Source organism: Sapajus apella, unplaced genomic scaffold (assembly GCF_009761245.1).
Source record: "Sapajus apella isolate SASKATOON/1434 unplaced genomic scaffold, GSC_monkey_1.0 scaffold38, whole genome shotgun sequence".
Lineage (NCBI taxonomy): Eukaryota > Metazoa > Chordata > Mammalia > Primates > Cebidae > Sapajus > Sapajus apella.
Genome location: NW_022436978.1, coordinates 4,767,954 through 4,781,094, shown reverse-complemented (window position 1 = coordinate 4,781,094; position 13,141 = coordinate 4,767,954). Strand labels below are relative to the sequence as shown.

At 40.8% G+C, this 13,141-nt stretch overlaps 1 protein-coding gene across 2 annotated transcripts in view; it reads left to right on the top strand.

The window, feature by feature from the left end:
• The window catches only part of SNRK (SNF related kinase), a 70,919-nt gene extending 59,010 nt beyond the window's left edge, over positions 1-11,909 (top strand). For both annotated transcript variants that reach the window (XM_032298117.1, XM_032298116.1), the window contains 3 exons: positions 1,370-1,582; positions 4,126-4,260; positions 8,109-11,909. In XM_032298117.1, coding sequence (XP_032154008.1) covers positions 1,370-1,582; positions 4,126-4,260; positions 8,109-9,327 — 1,567 coding nt within the window. In that variant the 3' untranslated portion in view covers positions 9,328-11,909. The remainder of the gene's footprint in view (positions 1-1,369; positions 1,583-4,125; positions 4,261-8,108) is intronic.
• Positions 11,910-13,141: the final 1,232 nt, after the last annotated feature.

Here is a 13,141-nt window from a genome sequence, read left to right as displayed (position 1 = left end):
GGAAAATTCTCAGCCATTATCTTTTCAAATAGAGTTTCTTCCTCACTTTGTCATTTCCCTCTGTAATTATGATTAGATGTATGTTAGATATTTTCACCCTGTCCTCCTCTTTTACCACCTGTTTTATATTTACTATCTCAGTCTACTGATATAGTTATTTCCTTAATTTTATCTTTCATTAATTCTGTGTCTAATTTTTAAAATTGGTTTGATTTTGTTTTGTAGTTACAAAGATTATTTTTCATTTTTACAAGCCCTAGTTTTTCTCAAAACTGCCTAGTAATTTTTTGTATAGTGGTTTTGTTTATAGTATATAGTATGATCTTTAGTTTTCTGGTTATATTATTTTCAAGCTTCTCTTTCATGTCTTAAACATATTTAACACGGTTGCATTTCGTGTCTGAAAATTTCAGTATCTAAATTATTTGCATTCTGATTTTGCTTATGTTTCCTAGGTCTTGTTGTTGGTACCTTGTTTCTTTTGTGTTTTTGACTGATACTCTTTGTAATATTATTTGAGGAATCATTTGAGACTGGTTTTAAGTTACATTCCTACAAGAAGAATTTGTATATTTATTTCCTTACTAGTTGCCCAGGAGTGCTTCCAGCTGAAACCACTGTAAAGTAACTTCTCTTTGTGTACCACACAGATATCATTCGTTTGGAACACAGACTTATAGTTAGAAGTTCTGAGTCATTTCTCATTTTTCATTTACCCTCACACCAAAGCTGGAGTCCCAGGTCTTTGCAAGGGCTCTAGTTGTACTATCTACTAGGCCTTACACATTATATTCTGTTATATGCACCCAACATAGCCTGTAAAGCTGAAGCAGAAACAGGCCAAAGGCCAGCTTTGTCATTCACTTTTTAAGTGTTCTGCTTTTACTTCATTTTTAGTTGCTGAGTGTTATTTATTCTGCCAACATGGTGCCTTTAAATAAAATGTTTTCCTAAAAATATATTACATGGTGTTTTAGTTGTTTTCATCAGAAGTATCATTCATTTTTTTCTGAAACAGAAGTGGGCTTGTATATTCTGTATGTCATTGCTGATTATTGAATCTGATTCTGGTATGTCACTAAGCCAGCAGTTAATTTAAGAACAGATGTTGATACCTATAGTTAAATCCAGATGGTAGGGAGCTCTTTTGCATTTGGCTTATCAGTATACCTGGAAGTTATGATTTTTTATTTTGTGAATACAGCGGCACTAAATTTCTATTATTCCCATCTGATCCACTGCCACCACTAGTACACCTAATTTAATTGATGGTATAGGTATAGAAAATCATTTTTATTAATAAAATGATCCACCATTGCTAATCCTCGCAAGCAGTTTGCTTTAACAGTGGACTTACTTTCCTTTCTAGCCTGATCACACGGATGCTACAGAGAGATCCCAAGAGAAGGGCTTCTTTAGAAGAGATTGAAAATCATCCTTGGCTTCAGGGAGTGGACCCTTCACCAGCCACGAAGTATAACATTCCCCTCGTGTCATACAAAAATCTCTCAGAAGAGGAGCACAACAGCATCATTCAGCGCATGGTGCTTGGGGACATAGCGGATCGAGACGCCATTGTAGAGTACGTCAATGTCCAGCAGTACAGAGGGCCACAGGTTTAGGATTCTTGGAATGAGCTCACTCTACTTAACACAGCCTTTCGACACCTGTGTAAAAAGTTCCCAGTTGGCAAGGGTTGTGTCATTTATCGCTAAAGTTCTTGGCCCAGTGCCTGACACATAGGTTTTTGTTTTGTTTTGTTTTTTTGGTGTTTTGGTTTTTATACTAGCGAACAAGTAAGCCATTGCTGAGTGGTGTCAGTGAGTGTTGTGGCCTTTTTCCCTTTCTCTAGGAGTGGAATGAAACAGCTTATTTTGTATCCCAGTATATACCTTATCTGTAGCACTATTCTCATTCCTCTGTCTCCTTCTGGTCCCCACAGTGAGTCAGGAGAACAGGGCAGTACCACATGCTTAGAGTCCTCTAAATCAGGAGTTGGTAAATGGTGCCAGCCACACATTTTTATAAATGAAGTTTTATTGGGCCACAGCCGTGCCCATTCAGTTAAGTATTGTCAATGGATGCATTGTGCTGTAATGGCAGAGTGGTTGCGGGAGAGACCGCATGGCCCACAAAGCCTGAAATATTTATTATCTGGCCCTTGAGAGCCCCTGCTGCAGCCACCTGGAGCCTGCAAGTTACATACAAGGTGTTAATTATATCCTTTGAAACCAAAGTCAGTTTTTAATAAACAGTTTGGAATCAAAGATAATACAGCGGAAAGATGCATTTGCCTTGTTCTAATAATGATTAATTTCTATAAGAGGTCCTGACTGTAAAAATAAGGAATATTTCTACAAATTAAAGGCCAAAAGTTAATGTGTTGAATGAAACATTTGGGTATGTTGGAAAGAGAGTATGCTCTAGGAGGCAAAATAGGGGTTCCCCTCAGGAGGTTCCTTTCAGGATTGGATCCAGTTCCCTGACTTGAGGACAGAGAAGCCTGTGGGCTGGACTTGCAGATCCCTGCCATGTGTCCTCTGCCACACGCACACCCACTGGGAGGCTCTGATCCTTGAGAAGGGCAGTGTCTGCATAAAGGACATGTCTTCAGGGTGTTTTACATTACTGGAAAGAAAGGTTTCTAAAAATAAACCCAGGTTCTTAACTTTGGTTTAAGTACAGATTTCTGTAAGCTTCCATGTGTATTATGATTCTTTACAGTATTCACTCATAGCTACTTAAATGACCTAAACATGTGGAGAAGATGGAACACTTGCTGTTTCTGCTGCAGACACTCACTTTAGGAATGTGTAGAAAATGATTTTTCACTTTTGAGTGGGTAAAAGGCTGTTTATATCTCTCTAAATTGGCCTTATGTTCTTAGCTTGAATGCATACATATATACATATAGTAGTGTCATCTAGAACTATTTAATTATAAATCCAAAAGGTAGTACAGTTTAAATGGTTCAGGTGACTCCAGGTTTCCAGTTTGCTGGTTTCCCAAGTGTATCGGGAGCTGGGGGAGCCAGTCTTGCCCTCTCCTCGGCTAGCCTCACTCTGTGCTTGCTGCTCACATCATGAGAAGCTGCTTGTTCTGAGGGTGACTCCTGAGTTCCAACACACATTTCTCTTACAACACATTTCTAAACCGAAGCCAACTCCTATATTCAGTACTTTGCTGAAGAAACCGCTCTAAGAAATCATTCTACCCTTGAATTTCACCTTGGGAATGTCCTTTGGAATCTCATGCCTCAGCCTGCCCTGCCCTGCCGCCATTAGTTGTGACCCCAGTGTACATTTTGAAAAATGAGGTCTCTGCTGTTGCTCCTTTCCTAAGTGTTCATTGTGTATTTTCAGTAACTATAGCAAGTTTCTGAAAACAGTAGTTATGTATTTCCTGGCCTTGTGGGATCTGCCCCAAAGCATGCTCCCAGTATATCCCATGACAGGCCAGCTACAAAAGAGTGGGCAGGGCTGTGGTCCTTGTTGGGCCTTGTGTCCCAGCACCGTGCCTAGCCAGACTAGGTACTTGGTGAGCATTACTTTTTAAATGGATGAATGAGTACATTGATTTTATTCAAAGTGATGATGATGACATGCTTTCAATTTCTTTAATAATTCTGTAGTGCCTAAATTGCCAGTAAATGCAGAGGGAATGTGAAAATAAAAACATTTTCTAATTTTTTTTACTGATAATAGTACTTCATTGCACATTCATGTAACGTAGACGTACCTTGTCTTCATTTCATACTTCTAGTGGAAGCAAGTAAGCCACGTGAACAAATACAAACACTGTACACACAAATTCATTTTGAATAATGCGTGCATGCATTATGGATCTAAAACTGATGTCTAACTCAGCTGCTGTTAGCATTTTGGATTTTTCTTTCATTTATGAAAAATGTTCATAAAAATATGAACATATTTATGCAGTTGTTTTTAGAATTTCAAGAGTGACCTAAATAACTACTAGTTTGGTTTTTTTCTGGTTTGCATTTTTGCATAATTTTAAAGATTCCAGCCATTGAATTTAACTTGCTTTACTTTTAAAAATCAGTTCTGCTTCTTGTAAAAAACCTCCTGATGTGGCTGACGTTTGCTCTCACCTTGTTTTCCTCAGAGCCCTGGAAACCAACAGGTATAACCATATCACAGCTACATACTTCCTGCTGGCTGAAAGGATCCTGAGAGAAAAGCAAGAGAAAGAAATACAGACCAGATCTGCAAGCCCGAGCAACATCAAGGCCCAGTTTAGGTGAGAAAAAAATCTTCACTGATTTTAGTAAGTTAACATTTTGAAATAGTGAACATTTTTTTTTTTTTAATGCTTCCTAACTCTTTGAGGCAAGAAAGTATAAACAGTGAGGACGGCCTCATTTGAGAGGCCACACATGGGCTCTTTGGGTGTATAAGAAGGTCTGGGTTCCTCATCACCAGGGATGCCGTCCCCTCCTGGGCTTAGTGGGGACGGGGCTGTGTCTGTTGGCATGGTCAGGAAAACATGTTTGGAGAAGCAGCCTTAAGCCAGTGTCTTGCCAGTTATTTTCATTAAATTCTTCCAAATCCAACATGTATTAATTGTTATTTTCTTTAGTTTTCATTCTAGGAACAAGACTGAATTTTCCCTCAGTTATCTGAAGTAATTTTTTAAATTAAATAGAGTATTGCTATGCCACAGTGTTCTCTCAGCATTTCTGGGATTGGATAATCACATTAGCTAGTTGATTGATTAGCTGCTTGACCTTGGGAGGTTGCTTAACCTCTCTCTGACTTAGCTGCCCTATCTGTAAAACAAAAGTAACAATGCTATTTACCTCGTGGGGCTGTGGAAAGGAATGATGAATTAATACATGTAAAGCACTTAGACCAGGGATCTGTATGTTTGTTGTCATTGCTGGGAATATTTTACCACCATCATCCAATAAAGTCACGAACCTGCTGCTCTCCAGGCCTTTTCTTCCTCACCTCTCTCCTCCTTCCCCGCCCTCCCCCAGCCTTCTCACTTTGTTTTTTTTTCCTGCAAGAGTAACTTTCCGCTTAAAATCAAAGCATGGAAAGGGTTTACTTTTTTCGTTATCATTATGAAATTTATTTCTAATTTATCTTTATGCATTCAGATAAGGTAACCCATGGAACTGTAGTTCAGTAATAGAAGAGTACTCCTGATTCTGAGTAAATTTGTGTGTACCTCAAATATATGTGAATATATGTGTGTGAATATTATTGTAATAATAATATGATTGTAAAAGATTAAGAAAGCCATTTCGATCTTAAGTTACTTGCAGTTGGCTTGCCATGTGCACTTTGTTGCTTGGGTGGAGTGGCAGAGTAGAGAGAGGAGAACATTCCCAGCTTACCAAAGAGTAAAGATTTGGAAGTCTAATTTAACTAGAACATGAATTTAGTAACTTTATTCGTATCTTGAATGTATTCCTCTGTAATAAAAACTAGGCACACTGTCTAGTGTCTGCTTAGAAAAGGACTGAACTCAGGGAGTGAGGGGATTCTTGGGGATGAGATAAACTATAGACTGATGCTCAGAGGTTATGGTCAACCTAGTCTTGACCTGAGCTCCCTGCCAAGAAAGAGTAACCCCAACACAGATCATCACTACTCGCCAGGTGCACCAAGACTGGAGCTACCACCAGGCGTCCGGAGGAGAGAATATTTAGATTTGAACTCTCTTCTGTTCAGTGAAACATACCAGAACTCAGTCTAAAGCTGATCGTATATATGAGACCAGCATTAGCTATAAAGGAATACTAGGCCAGGCACAGTGGTTCAACCCTTTGGGAGGCCAAGGCGGGAAGATCCCTTGAGCCTAGCAGTTAATGACTAGCCTGGGCAACATAGACTCTTTCTTTACAAAAATTAAAAATTTTTTTTAAATACCAGAACTTTCTGAGCTGTTTTCCTTTTGCTGTGGTCATAGGGACTCTAGAGTGGAGAAGCTATGAGTGCCTTTTCTTCTATGGCACAGGGTCCACTAGCAGATTGATGTCTCCTGACTTGTCTTCTCTTTGTTGTCCCTGTAACTTTATTGACAAGACCCTGGACCTCCCATGGTTCCATTGCTGGCTATGCCTTGTGGTCAGAATGAGCTGGAAGGTAGAAACCCGAACTGAGTCAGGAGACTGTATTTAAAATGGCAGCCGGCTGGGCAAGGATGGAGGAAGGGTCAGGCCAGTGAAAGCCACAGCCGCAAAGAACAGATACATGCTGTGTGGCCAGTGGGTTGTCCAGAAGAATTGGTGACAGGCCGGTTGAGATGGGTGGTTAACAGGAGACTGATATCCAGCCTCCTAGCTGGGCTGGGTGTTTTCGCAAGCAGATTGGTAGGCAGAAAGAAACAGGGATTTGGCCTGCAGGTTCTGGAGTCCAGAGGCAGAGTCCTAGATCTGGAATTGAGTAAGAACACAGGGACTCCACTAGAGAATGAAGACCCAGATGCCATCTCAGAAATGTAGGTATAATATATGGCTTAGCTCAAAGGAGTGGTGTTGGTACAGATAGGATCCTGCAGCAGTAAGCTAGAGTGGTAATGGGAGTTGTCAAATCAAGTAGCTTAAAGTTTCTTAAAATTCTAGAACAGATTCTGTTTCAGATATAGTAGCATTAACTTCATTAAAAATATGAATAAATGTAGGGCTGCCCCAGTACATTCGTATGGAAGAACATGAGATCTGAGAGAGGGGCCTAGGCATTTAGATTTATTTCAGATTGAGAACTCTTATGACTGATTGTGTCCAGGGCTGTATGCAGAGTGCAGAGACTCTTCCTCCAGCCTGCCCTGGAGAGCCGAGGACACACTGTTGGAACTGTCTAGGGAGAAGCCAGATAGCAGGGCAGGCATCTGATGGACTGCAGCCAGATAGTTCTGGAATGGAAAACCAAGAAGTTAACCCAGAAGCAGGATGTGGCCACACAGTGTTAGTCATTGTGTGGTTATGACCACTTCAGGGAATACTGCTTCTTAGCTTCAAATTTAAATTTTTTAATGACAGGTTTATTTTATTAAAGGAGAACCTGTGCAAAACAAAAGAAAACTTGCACATAGCAAGTCTAGTAGATACTCTACATACAGTGGCCACTGGTAAAATTTTGTTCCTGCTTTATTATTATAACTATATCACAGTACCCCTGGGGAGAGAGGATAGTTGACAATTCAGAGATGTTTATTTAGAATAGCAGCTAGAGAGCCTCATTTTAAAAATTCATCATCTTTGGCTACCAAGCAGTATTCTTGTTACTTGGGCAACTCCAGGTTGGGAGGTAAAATGAAAGTTTAAATAGTGGCAAGTTTTGCTGTTCATGGGCATTTTAAAATATGCTTATTTAAGGCTGGCACGGTGATGTGCACCTGTAGTCCCAGCTACTCAAGAGGCTGAGGTGGGAGAATTGCGTGATCCCAGAGCATTGAGGCTGCAGTGAGCCACATTCATGCCCTTGCAGTCCAGCCTGAGTAACAGAGTGAGACCCTGTCTCAAAAGATAGATATTTATATTTAACTTAGTGAGTTTTTTAATTGGAGAAGATATTTTTATATGATTTTGCATGATGTATATGTGTTATACATATAGCTTTTGTTTCTCTCCAGATGCATTAAACTGTTTCCATTGTTTTTTTAATAAACACCAAATTCTTACCCCATGTTAAAATCAGGAGCCCTGGAAATTTCAGGTGAATTTTATTGTAGTAATTCACCTTTAAAGGTTATGATCTAAGAACCAAAGGAACAAGACATGTGTGGTGTTCAGGTTTTTCTTTGCCAATAACCTCTATTGTGCTTTTTAATAATGTTAATCTTGTAATATAAAGCTTTTGTATAGAAAAGATGGAGTAGTTCTTGCCCCATTTTCTTTTCTGACAGCTATGATGAAGTTGTCATTTGGCCAATAAGCCACCAACTGAACCGTGTTTCAAAACCACATTTACACTCGTGGTGTCCTTGCTGATGTTTACATGATGTTGAATGGCTTCGCAAAGCTACTGCTTTTTTCTTTAAGTCTGTAGATTTTGTCCCAGTAAGTTCAGTGTGATATACTTTACTATCATCTGCATAATGATTATATGGCTTTTGTTTCCCCTCAATCTGTTACATAGGCAGTCATGGCCAACTAAAATTGATGTACCCCAGGACCTTGAGGATGACCTCACGGCCACTCCTCTGTCTCACACGACTGTCCCTCAGTCTCCTGCTCGGGCTGCTGACAGTGTCCTCAATGGCCATAGGAGCAAAGGCCTGTGTGATTCAGCTAAGAAAGACGACCTTCCCGAGTTGGCTGGACCAGCACTCTCTACAGTGCCACCCACGAGCTTAAAACCCACAGCCAGTGGGCGGAAGTGTCTGTTCAGGGTGGAAGAAGATGAAGAGGAAGATGAGGAGGACAAGAAACCCATGTCCCTCTCAACACAAGTGGTTTTGCGCCGTAAGCCATCTGTGACCAATCGCCTGACATCTAGGAAGAGTGCTCCTGTCCTCAACCAGATCTTTGAGGAAGGGGAATCTGATGACGAATTTGACATGGATGAGAATCTGCCTCCCAAGTTGAGCAGGTTAAAGATGAATATAGCTTCTCCGGGTACAGTTCACAAACGGTACCACCGGAGGAAAAGTCAGGGCCGGGGCTCCAGCTGCAGTAGTTCGGAGACCAGTGATGATGATTCTGAAAGCCGGCGGCGGCTCGATAAAGATAGTGGGTTCACCTACTCCTGGCACCGCCGGGATAGCAGCGAGGGGCCCCCTGGCAGTGAGGGGGATGGTGGGGGCCAAAGCAAGCCAAGCAATGGCAGTGGAGGGGCGGACAAGGCCAGCCCCAGTGAGAACAATGCTGGTGGGGGCAGCCCCTCCAGCGGCTCGGGTGGCAACCCCACCAATACATCGGGTACCACACGCCGCTGTGCCGGCCCCAGCAACTCCATGCAGCTGGCCTCTCGCAGTGCTGGGGAGCTCGTTGAGAGCCTCAAACTCATGAGCCTCTGCCTTGGCTCCCAGCTTCATGGGAGCACGAAGTACATTATTGATCCACAGAATGGCCTGTCATTTTCCAGTGTGAAAGTCCAAGAGAAATCTACATGGAAAATGTGCATCAGCTCCACGGGGAATGCAGGGCAGGCCCCTGCAGTGGGTGGCATAAAGTTTTTCTCTGACCACATGGCAGATACCACCACTGAATTGGAACGGATAAAGAGCAAGAACCTGAAAAATAACGTGCTCCAGCTACCTCTGTGCGAAAAGACCATCTCTGTGAACATCCAGCGGAACCCTAAAGAGGGGCTGCTGTGCGCGTCCAGCCCAGCCAGCTGTTGCCACGTCATCTGACTGTGGCCCAATCTGGCCGCTTGCACGCTTCCTGCTCAGAGCAGTGAAGACCGGCTCACTTCACTGTTCCCATTTGTTTTTACTATTTTAAAGTGGGCGTTAGGAGCAATTATTTATTACCTTTCCATTTGTTCGCCTGATGATGTGACAATGCATGGTCTTTGTGCATGCTGCTAGACACTTTTCTTTTCCAGCCGAAAAGCCTATTATGTAATTTTTACATTCATAATTTTAATGTGGATGATCAGGATTAAATTAAGATGTATATTTGGAACCTAATATAAATGGAGCACTTAGAAATTTGATGTTCTGCACTTAACCTGGAGAGAGAAAAAATGCTTTTCTTTGTGAAAAATCTGAATTCCTGTCCTGACCTTCTGTGATGTGGAAACTCTGTGCTCTGAGACACACTCTGGTGTCTGAGACAGAACCAAAGCAATAACGTGATACCCACAGGCCTGGAGCCAGCTAGCGACCTTGTGCCGCCCAGCCGTCCATGGCCTGTGCAGAGCAGAGGACAGTGAGTGTCTGCACTGAGAACCTTAAAACCACAATTTGAACATACCCACACCTGTTTGTCTTAAGCTATAGTATAAAACCAAGTTTGGGCTCTTAAAATTTAACTGAAAAAGATTTCCTTGTTTTTGTAATAGGTAAGATAAAGTACTTAGATTTATAAGGCAGCTTCCCCTGTAGTGATAAATTACAAGCAGACAATCTTATTTTGTAATGTGAAGTGATGATGTCTTAACTCTACTTAGAGAGTGTATGTCTGTCTAACAGAACAAAAAGATGCTCTGTGTAAATTCCTTCCTGTAGGGCACACCACAGGATTTCCATGTAGATAGAAAAAGTGTAGAGCCTAGTACTGAAGGTGCACACAAATGTTGGCAAAGTCACAACCCATGAATTAAAACAAAACTTACTGGGATGTGTTTTTTAGGAGTTTGGTAATTAAATTAACTCTTGTTATTTTCATTGAGTTATATCCTTTGGCTCAGCTAGCTATGAAATTGGCTGATCAAAAAATATACATACAAGGGTAAAATTCACACATACAGCAAACAAAAATGCACAAAGCCTGCTTTGTAACATTTTTTCTGGAAGTGTTTTTCACTTTGCCTTTTCCTGCCAAAACAATAATCAAAGAACTCTTGCTTTAACCTATTCCTGTACAAAGACCGCTTTTGACCAGATAATCATCTGTCATGGCATTTTATCTTGTAGGACACTGTATATTGCAAACTGCTAATTATGGAAGGGGCCAGTTGCTGTTTTTCATGCAGTGCCCTGGGAGTCTTAAAAGCAGTGCTTAGCAACATTGGTGATGATAGAATGTGGCTGGGACCCAGGGCCCTTCCCCACTCTTCAGCCCCCCATCATATCTGAGGTGACGGACTGAGACGTATCTGGTCATGTAATTCGGAGAGTGGGCAGATCACCAAAGAACTGCACTGCTGTGGTCACTGTTTCTTCAAGTACACACTGACTCTGCTACTTTAGGATAAATATATTTTACTGAGAACTCTGAATTTCACAGTATACTTACTAAACTAAGTAAAAATGATACTTAAAATACTTATTTTACTTTCTAGACCTAGGCTAGATATGTTTTAAGCTACAGCTCTAGTTCATTGTGATATTTATAATTTGAAAGCTATGAGAATAGATGTGTGGGTGAAGCCATAGAACATATTTGCTTGAAATTCTTGAGCAGGGATCTTATAAAGGGCCAGAAATAAGATGTGTGGTTCACATAGATAGTGAGCGTAACATCTGTATTAAACGTAGGAGAGAAGTTTATAAAGGGCATTGGCAATAAACTCTTTGTTGCAGCTGTTTTCCAAGCAGTGTAAATACTTTTTCCTGTGATTATGTATAGCCTTGGAATGGCACCTTTTAACTGACCCATATGTGTTTGGTTTTCAATGGTTTTTTATATTCAGATGTATATATGGTGCTCACTTTAGGATCAGCAGTGTTGACCATTTATGCTGCATAGCTGTATTATAGCCTTATTAGTTGTGTGTGGTTGTTTGACCCTCTGGGTATACAAATGTCAGTCTGAGTGGTGTCTTACTCCTTTGTTCATAAGTGAATGATTGTGCATGTGTTGTATGTCATAGTATGTCGTCACATAAAAGGGAGGGAGCAAAAGACCATTACGTTAAGATAATATTGGACCAAACTACTTACTTGCTCTAAACAATTACTTGTACTCCTTAACCTGTCTTCAAAAGTTGCATATAGTTACAGTAGTGTATAAATTACATATTGTGGAAAAACAGTCCTGTATTTTTCTGTATGTGTGTATATATATAATTATGTACTTCTGGCAATTCTATCTGTATTTAAAGATGTGACAATCTTGACACCAATTTTAAGAATAGCTGTGAGACCGAATTGAATTAAAGATATCCCTACCAAGTGAAAATTGCTGTGTGTTAAGAGGGTACAACTGATTTGGTCAGTTGCTTCCAATGCTGGTTGATTTCCCTCATTGTGTAAACATTGACAGGTGTGTGACAAATGGGGAAAAAATCCAAATAATAAAGTGACATATTGGTGTTCAGCAATATAAACCGTGTCCCTTGTTGTATTGCTTCTCATGCGTGCAGCTTTGCGTGGTCCCACCTCAGTTAGACCCAGCCTCCACCATGTTCTGTGCTTGTACCACCAGATGTGGCTGAAAAAGTACAGTCATGACTACATTTACTTTAAACTCATGACCACAAATATCAGGTGGGCCCACGGCTGCCCATTAAGTACACTTTGTCTGTTTCATCTACTTTGGTCACTCTGCTGCCTAATTAAATAAACAGAAGCAATGAGAACTGCCACAAGTTCCCACTTCCGCCTTCCTCCCTTCCTTAATACGTATTCACGTGCTCTGCCCTTCCTCCTGTTACTGTGATTCCAAAGTCAGTCAGCTACTCTTACTCAGTTCTCACACAACCATTACCATAAACAACTTTTACCCACCCCCAAAAAGAAATCTTGTGCCCTTTGGCACAGTTTACCTTTGTCCTCCACACACCTTACTCCAGCCTCATGCAACCACTTCGTGTTACCAATTTTCAGTCCCATGTTAGAATTTGATGAATTGCTAATTCTCTCTTCCGTATAAACCTCCCATCTTTAAGTATCTCACTTCTGCCTTGCTGCTCCTCAGTCCACTGACCATTCCTCATTATCCCAATCTCTAAACTTTTAATGTCCCAAGTTTCAATTCTGGTCTCCTTCTTTATCTGCAGTGAGTCACCTGATGATCTCATTTAGTCTAATATCTAGATGCTGATAGAAGCCCAAAATACATTTAGCCCAATATCCCAGGAACACTGGATTTCAACTACCTATTTGACTTTTCTACTTGGATGTATCTACAGCATCTCAATTTTTACAAGTTCAAAACTTCTAATATTTCCCCTCAAATCTTTTTACTAGTGCACCCATCTTAAATGGCAACTTCTGGCCTTCAATAGTTTGATACAAGCTGGAAATCTTGGTGTCATCCTTCACTTTTCATCCCAACATTCGGTCTATGAGCAAATCTTAGGAACTTACCTTTCAAAGTTGACTGCTTCTCATTGCCACCACCACTACCACTCAAGTCCATGACACTCATCTGAACTGTAAATGCCTCTTAAAGGGTTTCCCTGTATTTGCCCTTGTCTTTCTCATTTATTTTCCATTCAGCAGTAAGTATGAGAGATCATTTTAAAGCCTAAATCATATCGTTTTGAAAGGTGTTTAGTTTCCAAATATTTGGGGATTTCCATGTTTCTATAACTAATTTCTAGTTTAATATCATTTT